This window comes from Dermochelys coriacea, chromosome 3 (genome assembly GCF_009764565.3).
Source record: "Dermochelys coriacea isolate rDerCor1 chromosome 3, rDerCor1.pri.v4, whole genome shotgun sequence".
In the NCBI taxonomy this organism is placed as follows: Eukaryota; Metazoa; Chordata; order Testudines; family Dermochelyidae; genus Dermochelys; species Dermochelys coriacea.
The window spans coordinates 126,421,722-126,438,177 of record NC_050070.1 but is presented as its reverse complement, the minus strand read 5'-3'; the positions used below and the strand labels follow the sequence as shown (position 1 = coordinate 126,438,177).

The 16,456-nt window shown below is 39.5% G+C and overlaps 1 protein-coding gene across 3 annotated transcripts in view; it reads left to right on the top strand.

Annotated features, from left to right (window-relative positions):
- Positions 1–14,499, top strand: part of PDE10A (phosphodiesterase 10A) — a 603,707-nt gene extending 589,208 nt beyond the window's left edge. For 2 of the 3 annotated variants that reach the window (XM_043511279.1, XM_038397222.2), the window contains exons 20-22: positions 3,609–3,689; positions 7,249–7,337; positions 13,283–14,499. In XM_043511279.1, coding sequence (XP_043367214.1) covers positions 3,609–3,689; positions 7,249–7,337; positions 13,283–13,400 — 288 coding nt within the window. In that variant the 3' untranslated portion in view covers positions 13,401–14,499. Of the gene's footprint in view, positions 1–528; positions 1,753–3,608; positions 3,690–7,248; positions 7,338–13,282 lie in introns of those variants that run through there. The other variant, XM_043511278.1, reaches the window with a different exon arrangement.
- The last annotated feature ends 1,957 nt before the right edge of the window (positions 14,500–16,456 follow it).

Sequence of the window (16,456 nt, the reverse complement as noted above, 5' to 3'; positions counted from 1 at the left end):
TAATAATAGAAATTTAATGGGTAACAAGACGAAAGAGAAGAAAATCTGTACGACTTTCAGGTCACTAGTGGGAATTCTCTAAAGTAGACCTAGCTGTTTGTGATGGTAGCCTTGTAATAAGCCACAAAGCTCCCTTTACAAAGACGATGTAATGAGAATCTATATATAATCTTGTACAATTATGTCCTATGCTTAGATAAATGAGAACCCAAATACTGTTACAATAGTTTAAAAAAACAAGAGCGGGGAGGATGACTGATAAAGTGAATGTAAGATATTATTCAAAGAATGTTGCACTGGATTTAGCTTCCTTTTGAAGAAAATATTTTTATAGCCTAAACAGATTGATAATTTCCCATTTAATAGCCAATGGTTTTAAATGAACAAAGATGAGAATATGAGCTAAAAAACTAAAACAATAACTATCCTACAATTCTCCAGTTTCAGTTTCAGAAGATCTGTTGTATATTTTGAACTGATGTTGCATGTGTAAGTTGTAGGGCCTGATTCCTTTCTCTTATATATTAGGTGTGTGTCTGTTAACTTCAGTGGAGTTACTCGTGATGTACAATGGTGGGAAGCGAGAATCAGGCCCACAGAGTTGATGTTGCATGGATTTTTCATGGATTTTGTTTGTTTCTTGTCTACTGCATGTTTCTTCTGGAATTCAAAATGTGAATGATTTGGTAATTGTTTTATTGTATCTCAGTGATTCTGTAGCAAATTTGCTTTGCTTACAAGTATAAAGACCTCTATTGTAACTGCCAGAGCTATAAACCCAACATGGAATGGGAGAGTCAAGTTGGGTTATTTTCTTCTAATCAGTAATAAAGGTGGGATTAAGGACAAAATTTGCCCTGCAGAGTGTTTGACTGGTGAGGATGTACCAGAAGGAAAAACTTTAACTTGACTCCCTAATCCCAGGATGTGTCTGAGAGAAACATCTTATTAGTCTCTAAGGTGCCACAAGTACTCCTTTTCTTTTTGCGAATACAGACTAACACAGCTGCTACTCTGAAACATCTCTTTACTTGTAAATGAAGGAAATTTTCTTTGGAAACTATTGACAATAAACATGGAGCCCTGCAATAATATTTTACTGGATCGCTTTTCTGAAAGGATCATCTGAAGGGGTGGCAGGTAGTAGGAGATGCATTTATTCTGGTGCCTCACCCTGTCCTAGCAGGCAGTACAGGCAGGTGCTACCTCAGGAACATAGAAGAGTCCGGTTCCTCTGAAGCAGAGGAAACTGGGGACAGGTACAGATGTATCCTGCAGGGGAAACCATAAGAACAGCCAAACTCAGTAGAAAATGTAGACTGCGTTCCACCATATGTTTTGTTGTTACTTAAGTTAGCAATAATGGTAAACTTGGGTAATAGGGTAAGTTTGGACAAGATCTAGCTGCTGTCTGTACAGTTCTCAGAGCTGAGTGGAAAAGCCATTTGCTTACAATCTGCATATGAGATTAATAGCTACTTTCAATATATTGAATACAAGTTATTAATAATACCAGCATGTTTAAAATGTTATTCACTTTGTGTAAGTGTTAAATAGGAACATATATCTATATATAGGTATCAGTTGAACATAATGTTTTATTGATATATTTACAACTTTTAAGCAAGTTCGAAGCCTACCAGTGCCATCAATCATTACAATATAAAAATAATAGAATTGCAATTTGTATTTCTTACATATACCAAATACTTCTATGTCTGTATTCTATATTTTCAGATTATTTTTTTGAAAAGCACAAAAGATAAACTAAAAATTGCTTTTATATTAACATTACTCACTTTCTGAATTAGTCCTGGAGGCTAACGTGAAATTTGAGATGCATTAAAACATGAATCCCTATATGCCGTTGAGTAGCCTCTATACTCCAGAAGCAGTTTATTGGAGTATGTTTAGCAATGTACAATAGAACCCTGTTTATCCAAGCCTCCATTATCTGGTTTTCTGTATTAATCAAACCATCAGCTGCCCAGCGCTGATAGCGGCTGGGGCGGTCAGCAAATTAAAAAATCAGCCACCAAGAGCAGGAGGTTGTACTCGTTGAATAAGTGACACTGATACTTTTAGTAAAATTTAGTTATTTGTTTTTTGTTTTTGTTTTCCCACAAAATGTAAAAACTAAAGATTCTCTGTAAAAACACAAATTCTGCATTTTTCTATGGCAAACAGATTTCTAGGAACCCTGCAGATCAATAATTCTCTCCACCTCCTTCATACCTGCATATATTATCTAAATTATTTGGACTCTGCTGGTTCAACTTGTTCGTCTCACCTCATGCTAATTTCAATTACTGTTCTGGTTTATAGAAATGGCTAGGAAGACTGGACTGGACTGCCTGAACAAGATATACAAACAGACAAAAACGTGTAAACAAAGATCCATACATATGTATATCTGAGTTAAACACTGACCATATTTGCCAGAAGTGTACATATGGAAACTTCACTCGTAACCAGATTTGCGCATACATCTGCCATTAGAGAGCAGTATGTACTGTAAGGTGTGTTTCTCTTACAGTGTGCAGAACGGTACCTGCTTTTCAAATTATTTGCCTTTTATGAATACAGTAGAGGTCTGAAACAAGCACAGATTATGTCAGCAACTTAATGAGGTACTTTCTAGAAGATTTATTACTCAGTTTTTCAGTATGAAGGTCACATTAGGTTCTCTACTATTCCTGGATGTTCAAGTAATAGCTGTGGCCAAAACTAATCTTATTGCATCTATATGTTTCTTAGATCTTTTGCAGTGTTCTAAACATGCTGTTATGTTTTAAGACCATTGGGCAACTTTACTACATTATGCTGGTGATCAGCAGGGTGCACTGGCTTCTCTTTAGTTCCCAGGTAGAATTTAAGGTTATGGTTTTGCCCTATAAAAGGTGTGGCTCCCATATACCTGAAAGCCTGCCTCTTTCACCATGTAATACTGCAGCATTTATGATGAGCACGAGCGTGTGGCTAGCACCATCTGTTTTTAAAAGAGGTGTCTGATTGGCAAGATACTTTCTGCGAGGTGTCCTATACTGAGAAACTTACTCCTTACCTTTGGTCCAAAATTGCCTGGATCAGCTGACCTTCAGGGCATGCTGCAAGATTCGTCTCTTGGGCTTTTCCTGAATGAGCGAGTTGAGGGATGTGGGATAACTTGTCAAAGCAGGTCATTATTTTATGAGGCATTGGTGACACATTTTGAGAGAAATGGGGTTGATTATGGGGAGGACGGGTAAATCTTTATATTGATCTGTTATTTTTACTCTGTACAAGTGCTTCAACCTTGGATAGGCCCATCTAAAACAAAATTAAATACACAAAAATATATCACAGTTGTGTTCAGTTTCTAGGAGTTATTGCTTGCATTACCATTTGAGTGTATCATGCTATGAAAGGAGTCCTTGTTGTATAGTTTTCAGAGATTGTATCTTCAGTTGTTCCTGTATGGTATGTTGAATTCTAAATACTCAGATTAAAAATAATATAAACCAGAAACACCTTTTGAAACACTTTTTGATTTAAGAAATCTTGATTTTCCTTCTGAATGTCCTTAGTTATTTGGGGAGTACATGACCCTTTTTTCTTTCTCTTTTCAGGGTGATGAAATGAGGAAGATAGGTATTCAACCTATACCTATGATGGACAGAGACAAAAAGGATGAGGTCCCTCAAGGCCAAGTATGGGCTGTCTAAAATTAAGTGTTTTATAGTGGCTGTAAGATACACACAAGTAAAACTTGATAAGGGGATATGATATTGGCGTCTAGCAAGGCATGTGATAATTTTTTGACCTGTGAGTTGTGTCATGCCAAATTCCATACTTTACATACAAATCCATAGCTGATTTTACAAATAGCAACTGGAAACATCATCCTCAGAGACATTGTTGGAACAAGAGCATGCTATTTCATGCTGTCCTGAAATATAGGGTGTTGCAGCTCTACTTCCTCTAGACCCTAGCTCTTTTTAATCAACTGCTTGGAGAGGGCAGATTCAAAGCTCTCACTCAGAAGAATTCCACTCCCACCTGGAAGAGTAAGATTTTTGAGGTCCATTGAACGGATGCATGATTGCCACAGTTATGCATTGAGCAGCAAGCCCTGTTGATAAGCAGACTAATGCAACCGTAGTAATGAAGGGAGGGAAGAAAGAGCTGCACACACTTTTCAGATTAAAGACAGCTTTTCTCAGAAATTGGATTTTCAGGTAGGAAAATAAAATAAAATTTTTCTTATGCAGCAAAATTGAAGTAGAGTTGTTTTAAATTTTATTCTCTGAAAGTTAAAAGCCTTGTTTGTGAAAACGAGTGATGGTTTTAACATGTTGGTTATGAATAAATGGAAAAACATTGGGTAACATTTTCAAAAATGCCTAAATTTCATTTTAAAAAGGGACTTAGGCACTGAGGAGCCTGTGTGTCACTGAAGGTCAATGAGACTTAAGTGCCCAAGTCACCTTGGTGCTTTTGAAAGTTTTTCTGCAATCTTTTACATATTCATGTACTTGTAAAACAGAATTAAAGAGGAACTATATGAAATTCTTTAATCTAGCCACAATCTGCCCTTAAAATGCAGACGTAAAGTTGAGAGGATGAGAACTGAACTGGAATGTTAGTTTGGGGAATCCATGCCCTTTTTAAAATAAAAAAATCTAAAGTTTAAAACTCCTGGTCAGAAGTGGAAACTATCTCAAGGAATTGTCATGGATTAACTGGTTTTATTCACTTTTCCACCCTACCTCTTTCTGACCCTCTCAGAGTTTGTCCAGTTTGTTGTGTATTTTTTAAATGAAAATGGTCTAATTAATATGGCCCAAACCATAATATTTTATTTGATTTTATTTTTAAGTACTGTGGTTTCAGTGATAGGATTCTATGATGTAAATCCCAGATGTGTTTAATTCTGGCAAAACCTCTCACTTTTTGCCATGGTATTAATACTGATAGGTTAAGCAGATATCTCCTTTAGAATTTGTGACAGGTCTGTAGCAGTCTGTCAGTTCTTAAAATAAAATAAAAATTAATTACAAACATCTTTAAAAAACCCCATGGAGTGCATATAAAACATACAGTTTAAAATAGATTCATAGATACTAAGGTCAGAAGGGACCACTCTGATCATCTAGTTTGACCTCCTGCACAGTGCAGGCCACAGAATCTCACCCACCCACTCCTATGAAAAACCTCACCCATGTCTGAGCTATTGAAGTCCTTAAATCATGGTTTAAAGACTTCAAGGAGCAGAGAAGCCTCCCTCAAGTCAACCATGTCCCATGCTACAAAGGAAGGCGAAAAACCTCCAGGGCCTCTCCAATCTGCCCTGGAGGAAAATTCCTTCCCGACCCCAAATATGGCAATCAGCTAAACCCTGAGCGTATGGGCAAGATTCACCAGCCACATACTACAGAAAATTCTTTTCTGGGTAACTCAGATCCCATCCATCTAATATCCCATCTCAGGGGATTTGGCCTATTTACCCTGAATATTTAAAGATCAATTACTTACCAAAATTCCATTATCCCATCATACCATCTCCTCCATAAACTTATCAAGTAGAATCTTAAAATCAGATAGATCTTTTGCCCCCACTGCTTCCCTTGGAAGTCTATTCCAAAACTTCACTCCTCTGATGGTTAAAAACCTTAGTCTGATTTCAAGTCTAAACTTCCTGGTGGCCAGTTTATACCCATTTGTTCTTGTGTCCACATTGGTGCTGAGCTGAAATAATTCCTCTCCCTCTCCTGTATTTATCCCTCTGATATATTTATAGAGAGCAATCATATCTCCCCTCAACCTTCTTTTAGTTAGGCTAAACAAGCCAAGCTCCTTAAGTCTCCTTTCATAAGACACGTTTTCCATTCCTCGGATCATCCTAGTAGCCCTTCTCTGTACCTGCTCCAGTTTGAATTCATCCTTTTTAAACATGGGAGACCAGAACTGCACACAGTATTCTAGGTGAGGTCTCAGCAGTGCCTTGTATAACGGTACTAAAACCTCCTTATCCCTTATAGTGAGCTCCCTTGTGATGTTTAAACCTCCCTCCTGTTGCTGCAGCCCTGCCCCCTTACCAATTGCAGCCTCTCTGTCAGTCATGTCATATATTCTGTAGCCTAGATTGTAAGAATCTGAGGACAGGGACTGTATCTCCTATCTGTTGTAAAGCACCAAACACATTTATTTACACTCCAGTTCCATTGCAGAGGGAACCTCTGCATCTGTGGAGGCAGAGGTAGGATTTGCTTTTTAATATGTGGATAAGGTCTAATATGTCACTAGATAAAGAGGGGTTTACATGTCAAACCCTGTGATAATGGTACAGTATGCTATTTCACTAAAATACATTTAAAACTATATATCAGAAGAAAAGACTAGTAGCCCTCACTGTGGATATTGCACTAGACTGGCTAGCGTGTGGTCCTCTATTAAAGCTGTGGGGATTTTTTTTTAAAGTGAGAGGCGATAAGAGGGGGACAAATTTAAATGTATAGTATAAGCAAACACGACTCCCTTGAAATCAGTGAAGTTACAGCAGGGCTGAATTTGGCCCCTTAGCCCAGCCTGTACTAGGGCCGTTTTCAGAAAATGTCCTGCCATTAACACCAGTTCAGGTACACCAATGGTAGCAACGTTAGGAGCCCTACCCTAGATGGGCTGGTGGCACCTTTAACACTGCGTTGACTAGACCTGCTCTGAGCAGCGTTATGAGACACAGCATTAAAAATGTCAGTTGAGCCATCTTCTGAGGGGCCCCACAGGTAGAGCTAAACCAGTATTTAGAAACGAGACATTTTTAGAAAATTTCCCCAGTATACAATATCCTTAGAATATCCAGAGGACATAAGTCAAATCCAGAATCTGACCCATCTTTGTGAAACATTGCAATATTTTCCTCTTTGAAAAGCCTTTCCACCATAAGAATGACACTCCGAACATGGACAGTCCCATCCTCCCACATGCCTCCAACCCCCAAAATGAACAAATCAACCAGCCAACAAAGTTCAAAGAGAAAACCTACCTCAAGCAGTATGTTTTACCCCAAAAGGGAGAGCTGACTGCTACTGAGTTGACTTTGACAGTGCTCAGATGCTGTGGTGATGGGCAGCAGTACAGAACAGTAAGATAGATTGTAAGTCAGTAAATTGTAAAATAAGTAAGTAAATGGATCAGTTTGGGGCTCTTTTGCAGTTAACTGTGTCATAATTTGGGTCTTGTCAATATTTTTTCCACTGTTTTTCACAGATTGGATTCTACAATGCTGTAGCCATCCCATGTTACACCACACTCACACAGATCTTCCCTCCTGCTGGGCCACTACTCCGGGCATGCAGGTGAGTAGCAGTGCAAGTTTTTGCACAGCATGTATCTTGGCTGAGTGAGAGTGTGTCCCACTACATATATCTGTCTAGAAATATATGCCTCTAAATTCCAAATATTGCATCTAGACAAACATAAATGTTCTTCTCTAGCAAGTGCATCCAACACCTGGAGGCAGGGATTATTGGGTAGGTTCAGCCAACACAGGTCCATCGATGCAGCTATTAAAATTTATTTAATGTCAAAACTACCTGTAGACAAACAGGTCCATTCGTAATGTATCCCCAGTTAACTGCCTCCATCTAGCCCAGTACAACTCAACTTCTCACTGTCTGCTTCATGCCTCCATTTTACTTGCATAACTGCTGGGAATTAAAATGCCTTTTTCTTCCGTGCTTTTACTGTCACTTCATCTCACTCCTGTTCCTTTTCTGCTGGTTGTGTTCCTGTATTCTAGTTTCTCTCTCCTATGTGGCAGATCAGAGTACGCTCTTCGTTCTTCAGATCTTTAAACCACTAGCGTTTTCTCTTTTGGGTACAGTGCCAGTGTAAAGTAAATAGAAGGAAATCCTCCCTCCCTCTCTCTCTCTCTCTCTCTCTCCATCCACTCCTCCATCTAAAATATACAGTGGAGGTCCAGAAGTGTGTGTGTTTGTGTATACGTAGTATAAATAAAATAAGATTCCAGAACTGTCACTCTGAAGCCTACAATGTCTGAGTCAGCGTGAAGTGATGGAAACAGCTACAAGCTTGGCTGAATTAATTCAGAATATCACCAGGTTCAGTCATCACTGGGATACACGGTCTGTTATCATCCAATTTTTAAGTTGTCAGCCACTTTGACTTCACAGAGTATATCCATGTGACAGCAAGGTATGTATCTATGCCATGCCAACAGACCTAGAACTAACGTGATTTCAGAGGCAAGTCAACAGATCACCACCCTTGCTCTACAACATTTGCATACAACAGTTCCATTGGTTATATGACAAGAATACTGAGATGGTGGCTTACTTGGCCCAACTGCCACACCTAGGTGAAGCACAGGCTTTTAGCTACGTGTGTGTGTGTGTGACGTGGTGTGGGTACATACACACACTGTTTACATTGTGACACTACCACTTCTTAGGGTTACGGGAAGTGAGAGATACTGGGATTCTTCAAGTATGAACTTGTGGAATTTGGTTTGCTAGGAGAATCATTAGTGTCCCTGAACTGTACTGGGTACTGACAGGTGGTGCAATGAGAATGCTGATCCATTGCCGCCCAGGGGTCTGTTTTAGCCAGGTTACCCCAGGGGTCTGTTCCAGCCTAACCTTGTTCAACCTATACATCAGTGACTTGCCACCAATCCAGGCACAGAAGTTCATCTATGTAGACAGCATTTGCTGTGGGCTATAGGCTCCGACTTTCTCTGAGCTGAAGAAGTGATAACATTGCAAAGCTGGCTAACTACTTCAAGACATGGCACCAGCAAGACAGTCTCTAGCACATACCATTTCCACCATGCCAACACTAAGAGGGACCTAAACATCATAATAAATGTCCAGAGACTGAAGCATGAAGCTTACCCAATTTACTTAGGCATGACCCTTGACTGAACACTGACATACAAAAGCCACCTGAGCAAGGTACAACAAGGTCAAGACACACAACAACCTTCTCAGGAAATTGGCAGGTTCTTCATGCGGAGCAGATGCTCCAACCCTAAGGACCTCAGTCCTTGCAATCTCGTACTCAATAGCGGAGTACTATGTGCCATATGGAGTCGGTCAGGGAACGCCAAACTTGTTGACATGCAAATCAGCTCAACAATACACATTATCACAGGAACTGTCTGTCATCTTCCATGGCTTCCAATTCTGAGCCACATTGCTCCCCCTTACGTCAGGAGGGAGATTGCAGCTGGCAAGCTGCTTGAGAAGGTACGTGCCAATCCAACCTTGCCCTTGTTCAATGCCCTTTTTAGCCCACTAGCTACACATCTTTCATTACGACATCCACCATGGTCGAGGCTGCCATTCCAGGACATGACAGCAGAATCCCTGTGGCGGGAAGACTGGTGCTTAACACCAACCACAAATCAGTTCTTCATCACAGATCCTCCTGCTCACCTGCCCAGCTTCGACCTGCCACATCATCAGTGGGTCCTTCTTAGTCGATCCAGGATTGGGCAAGGCCTCTGTGCAGCCAACCAGCACCACTGGGATCTTCGAGACAATGCAAGCTGCAGCTGTGGCACAGATCAAACAGTTGTATCCATTACTGAGTAGTGCCCGCTAACTAAATTCAGTGATGGGCTCCGAGAGCTCCACTTGGCCACATTGCTTGGCTCAGCAAATATGCAAATGCTAAATAAAATAAATACTACCTCTTCTAGATCTCATTGTGATGGAGGCTATTCCTGACTCTTTCCCACCCATCCATGCACATACCTTTTTTCCTCTCATTCTCTCCTTTTCTACATATCAGATATAAGCCCATCAATTGCCTAAATGTAATTGCGGCAGCAAGACCTACTTCTGCCTATTCCAGATGTTCCTATCTGCTTTAAGATGGTTTTTGTTATTACACTGAGTTTCCCTTAATGGAACCTTATATCTCATTCTCTTCGGTGTTGGAGGCTCCAGACTCCCTTCCTAATGATAGAAACAAAAGACCAAAGCTAAACCCTGAGAATTTAAAAAAAAAATTAGTTCACTTAAATTTCCCTATAAAACTACTTGTAAACAGTCTTAATTGACTGTGAATCAGTCAAGCATCTTGTAGAGGTAGCTTGTGTGGTCTTGCAACCTTGCTAATTGCTAGATTTGTAATTCCTGCATGGGGTAGATTACTAAATAGTCATCCAGTAATATCAACCGCTGAAAGCTAGATGTTGGCTGGCTGGTCCACTGTGGCCTAAAGACAAATTGCATATTCTGTAGCAGAGCTGGTTCCCATCACAATTTTTCTCAATTATGCTGTCTTTTTTTAAAAACCTTATTCAACTTCCTCAAAGATTTTTTACATTTATGAAAACTCCAGATGAATTTCTTCATGAAATATTTTCCATTAGCTGGATGTCTTTGAAATCAGAAATCCACTTTTGCTCAAAAATATGTTCTTAAATATTTTCATTATGAAGTAGGTGTGAAAGAAGTCTTCTTAGAGGCCACATGATTGATGGATTAACCTCAGGACTGGAAGCCAGGAACTCCTCAGTCACGTGACTGGCCTTAATTATGTTTTGCACTTATTTTACAAATATGTACATAGCCTCACAATACTTGTGTGAAGTAGTTGAGCATTATTATCATTATTTTAGAGATATGGAAATTGAGGATTAGGGAGGGTAAATAAGATGCATAAGGTTGCACCGCATATAATTGTCAGAAGTTCAAAAAAAAACTGATTTGGGTTGACCCAAAATTTGTCAAAATTTTAGGCTTATCAAAAACTCTACAAGGCAGCACGGAATGGAGGGAGGGGAAACACCATGGCACAGAGAGAGAGAGAGAGACACACACACACACACCGTGTGTGTGAGAGAGATGCACATTGCCCCTTTAAGGATACTGACCCCACTCTAAGTACATTGCCCTTTTAAGTAGATCGGCAAGTTGAGACAGCAGCTGCTGCCAGCAAGCTCCCTCCGTCCTGAGTCCTGTTGTGTCCCTGCCCTGCTATATGGAGATGGATAAAGTGGGGGGGGAACCAAGGAGGACACCCTGACATTAACACCCCTCTTCACCTCCCCCCCCACCCTTGCACAGCAAGCAGGAGGTTCCCAGGAGCAGATCCAAGGAAGAGGGCAGGAGCAGCACAAGGCAGTGGGGGAGGGACAGCTGAACTGTCCAGACACAGAGAACTTAGGGGTGTGGGGAACTGATAGGGGGGCTACCGGTCCACCCTGGTTCCAAGCCCCCATCACGAGCTCCAACGCTGCTCTTTCTGCAAGCAGTGTACAAAGCAGGCAGCTGCCAAACAATGTTATAAGGGAGCATTGCGCAACTTTAAACAAGCATGTTCCCTAATTGATCAGCAACGTAACAGTAAAACATGGTTAACTGGGAAGACTTTAAGTGAGGAGTTACTGTATTCCTATTCCTTCACTGCAGACCTCTGTTTGAGAGTCTGTCTACATAACTAGACACTTGGTAGGACAGAATGGAGTGAATTTGTTAAAGCTCAGATAGTATGGTTGTCTTTTACTCTGCATTTGAAAACTGAATGGTCGATTTTGACCATCTGTAAATATCATGGACTCACAGATCCACAGCAATATAAATTAACATAATCCAATTTAAGTCCTTGGAGTGATACCAGTTTACACCACATGAAACTCTGGCTCCATATTCCATTCAGATACTTAAGCTGTAAGCAGCTGTGTTACCCCGGGGTTCTCTCAACACAAATCTCTTGGTAACTTTTGCTCTGTGCGAGGTGCTGTCAGGAAATAAATCAGGGGAGACATGGCTGTCCGACCGACAGATGGCTGGCACAAACAGGACAACACAAGAATGCTTTCACTTAAAGCTAAACTTTACTTAATCTCAAGCACTTACACACATCAGCAACAGGTTAGTAAAACGCCCCCAACCCTCAATAATTACCGAAGCTGAGTGTGGCTCTCAAGTAGCACAGCGGCAGCCTGTCTGCAGGTGGGGAACACAAGATGCATTCAGAGGGAGAGTCCAGTCCCACTACCTCAAACTTTTCCCCCTTATTTATACATTAGTAATATAATGACATGTCACTTAAAGAAAACTTGTTAAGCAAGCAGATGTCACTTAAAGAAAACTTGTTAAGCAAGCAGTTTCAATGGTCAAGCAAGAGGTTTCCTTATGATTGATTAACCAGATGTGGGTTTTTTTCCCATAGTTTGCAGCCTTGAGGCCCTAATGGACATTCCTGAGGGCACATCCTGCTCTTCTAAAATGCATGTATCCGCAACTTCAACACAATTCTTATCAGAAGGGACGCAGGGTCAATCTGCCCTTTCTGTGGGACCCAAAACCCCCTCCCCTCCTGGCTTGGTTAAGCTGAGGTTGCTGCATGGCCAATTTATGGCCTGCTAACCTGGCTGCTTTTAGCAATAAGCAATAGTGGTTTCAGGCACTTTACTGATTTTCCAATATCTCCCTGTACAGCTTTGTTATTTGACTCTTTTATGATTTGTAAAACCAAAGTTTGGAGACTTGAAGGATAGGGTAGGCCAGGCTCTAAGGTAATGAGCACTCTCTGCCTCTAGGAAGGAGAATATCAGACAAGAACACCCCCCTTTATTCGAAGGCCCTTTGCTTTGGAGAAGACTATACAATAAACGTAATATCTAAAATATCATTAGCTACTTTGGCCAGCAGAATTGTATTGTCTTACTGCTCTAAATGGAGAGAGGACTTCATGAAGAATTGTGGGCTTCCATGGCTTCCATAGAGGCAAATGGCATGGCAAGAATGCTGAATTCTTTGGCATCCTGGAAAAACAACTAATTAGGCTGCCACAAAGTCCATGACGCCCTGAGTGAGGTATGGGACAGGTCACATCTCTCAAAAGCTATTATTTCAGTTTCTCTGCAGCCTTGAGCCGGCATCATGGCATTAGGTCATGCTTTCAAAGACATCTCTGCAATGATGAGGATTAGAAACATAATTTTTATAAAAAATGGAAGCAGGTTCCTTAGCACAATTCTTTAGCAAGGGGTGAATTCTGTGGCAAATTGGCAGCTGTTGAATTGCAGAACACACAGGATCCTGGCAATAGCCAGCATATACTTCCCTAAAATAGACATCTAGATTTAAAAATTGGGGGTTGACAGAAAGAAATAAGATGAAATAAATACAGTAGTAAGAAAAACTTTATTATAGACCAGTGTTATGTACTCCGTAAAGCTACTTCTGTTGGTATAATGTAGCAGAACTTATTATGAAAAAACTATTACATTTATGTACAGGCTTTGCTCTTTTTGCATCTCCAGGGAAAATCTCAAACAATGGGAGAAATTGACACAAGGAGAGGAAACTTCATTATGGATTCCGTCCCAATCACATGATCCCCAGACCTCAGATTCACTTCCTGTGAAGATTGATGACTAAACAGCCGTGACAAATTGCTTTAACTCTAAGGCATCTCTCCTTTGTTCATTTTTTGTTTGGTTTGGGTTTTTTTTTCTTTTTTGGAAAGGAAAAAAAAGCTACAGATGCTGAGAAGCAGATCTGCCTGTGGAGGTAATACCTACAGTTACCTCAGCTAGGTGACTGTCTACCAGTCTCCTGTCTAACATCAGTGACACAACATAACCAGAGAGAGACTGACAACTCAGTTGCTTCAGAATCAGCTGTCAAAGCAAACTTATGACATGTGAATATAAAAGACTGGCCTTTTCTCATGGGCTACATTGCTGAGGCCTTAATTCAAAACTGAAGGGAAAACTATTAGGGGGTACTTTTAAAATTGTATCTTTCTAGTAAGGGTTTCAATGGTACTTTTATTATATTGTACTGTGGCTGGATTTAACACCAGTGTCACTTGGGAGTTCTTGGCTATAAATAGAACATTTTACACATTGCTATTGTGAATGTTTATGTGTGATCTACTGGTAATCAGTTTGAAATTTAGCAGAAAACCTCTGGAGCTGTAACTTTTACTGAAGTTACAGTACTTGAATTATCTTGCTGCAGACGGAAGGAAAATCAACTTTTAGGTTCAAGGCTCCAAAAATTCTATTAGGTATCACAGAGCAACTGTTTTATTTCTCAAGTTAAATGTTGAAAGCACTGGCTGTGGTGTTTGGGTTTTTTGTGATTATGTGAAAAGCTAGAGAGCTCATCCATTCATACACTGGAAGTACTGGATATTTATCTCCAGTAAGGAGAGATGCAGGCATAATTTCAGGCTGGACCTTTTTATCAACATTGACTAAAATGACGGGCTAAAGTTTGAATGTAATAGCAGAGATCTGCCTGCCTAGCTAGCTATATGTCAAGTGGTCATGCTAATATTTTTTGTGGTGAGTCATATTTTAGAAAATATTAGAGAGACATGTTTAACATACAATACTTTCTGCTGGAAATAGCAGCCTTGTCAGAAAAGTCAGGTATACTAGGCATTACTGCGGTACCATCACAATAAAAGGAAAGTATTTTTCTTTGACTAGCTTTTATGTTGCTCACCAGTACTGTATGTTTTCTACTATAAAAAAAAAGGGAAACCATTTACCTTTTTTACGTTTGCTTTTTTTTCTAGTTCAGCAAACATTTCCAAGTTTAGAGCTACCTAACTAAGCAGAAAAATAACTGATTCAGAAAATTGAAACTCTGTGGAAGAAATTCTGTGCTGATGCAGGGCTCTGATCCTGCAAACAATTATGCATGTGCTTAACATTAAGCACATGTATAACTGTTTGCAGTTTTGGGCCTTATGCTCTATGCAACCCTTTTGATTTTAATGTGGTTGCAAAGGGTGTAATTCAATATACAGAATTTGACCCTGAATCTGTCTTTTTAAAAATAAAATAAAATTTCAGTATATAGTACATCTTGTCTATACCCTGGTCATTAGCAACACTACATTTGTTTATTCTCCACCACCGAGCCTACATTATATTATACAACTCTTCTTACCTGCTTGCAGATAGGCAAGTCTTGAAATGGTTCAGTGGCAACACTACAGTGTAGTATAAATACAAAGAAGTAGTAGTACGGTCAGCAGTTTAAAGGCAATAGGTAGTATCTCTTTTTCCATTTTGCTTGTTTACTGAACTTTATTGATCTAATAAGCATGCATCTTATTATTTGTTTTTATTTAAATGTCTGGGTCCCTGAAGAGTTTTGCCTTCTGTTCTGGTTGAGCACAAACCAGTATATGTTTGTATGTATATACAGTATGTGATCTATAATCACATAATATATACATAAGCGTTTGCAGTACATAAAATACCATGTAGGGTTAGATTTGAGATATCTTGATCAAATCTTTTTATCTGAAGTTCAGATTTGAATCATACAGGGGACCAAGGATGTCTAGCAGCATCCATGCAATGCTTAGTTTGCTTTGCCAATACTAAATGCTGTTGTTCTCTGCATAGTCACCAGTGAATTTTTTGGGAATGAAAAAAAATTATAAGGATGCAATTTTATCAGACTAAACAAACAAGATCGACGTAAGTGTGTCCTCTACTTTATTCCTTATCAGTTCTGGTTTAAATAACTCAATTCATACGCAGCCTGTGTGACTGCAAGCAAAGAACTTGGGACACAGAGTTACTGATTTATGTAGAAACTTCACAGATCTGTGGTGGCCTCAAATACAGTCTGTCTGTATATCTGTGAGATACCCAAAACAACTCGTATTGAAAATCTCTTTCATGGCTCAAGCATGTCTGTTATTACTGTCCCCTTCTCCCTCTATTTGCTGGTCTTTTCAGTGTTGCAAAATATTCCTTGTCACATGCTATATTCATTTCACAGAAAGTTTGTCTGATTTCCAGTCAGTGACTGTAAAATCTAAATTAGCTAAATCATGAGTTGTCACTGAAAATGCTTGGCTGTATCATATAGGTGCTTTAAATATTTCCCTAACGAATTAAGCAAAGTTGCAATAAATAGTTCTATTAATGTGATGAGACAACTATATTGGTACTTGACATTTTGAGTAACCTGAACCACATAAAATAGTTTGTAATAGTTAAAGTTCCATTAGAGTTAATACAGTCCACCCACCCCCTTTCTTCTCTTCTGGAGTAAGACAGGGAAAAAGAGTCAAAACCATATGGACAAAGCCTACCTATATTTTAGGCAACAACAAAAATAATAGTCTTAATGGGCAAAATTTTCTAAGTTGCATCAATTTGTCCTATAGACTAATTTAGTGAGTGCAATTTTAGGCATCCAGATGTTTGACAGAAGTAAACCCAAATCAGTATCCCAGAACTGAAAACCCTAATCTAAGAAGAAGTTTGAGTCTGCATTTGAATGTCATGACTCAGGTCCAGGTTGAATATTTGGTTGTACAAAAAGTTATACTTGCGCTGGCAAATAGAACAACTAAACATCTGTCACAACCATTTTTGTGGTCAAATGTCAGCTGAGTTTTTGTCTCTTTAAAAACGTACTCACAAAAAATGAGTAAGAACTTTTAAAAAATTGGCACA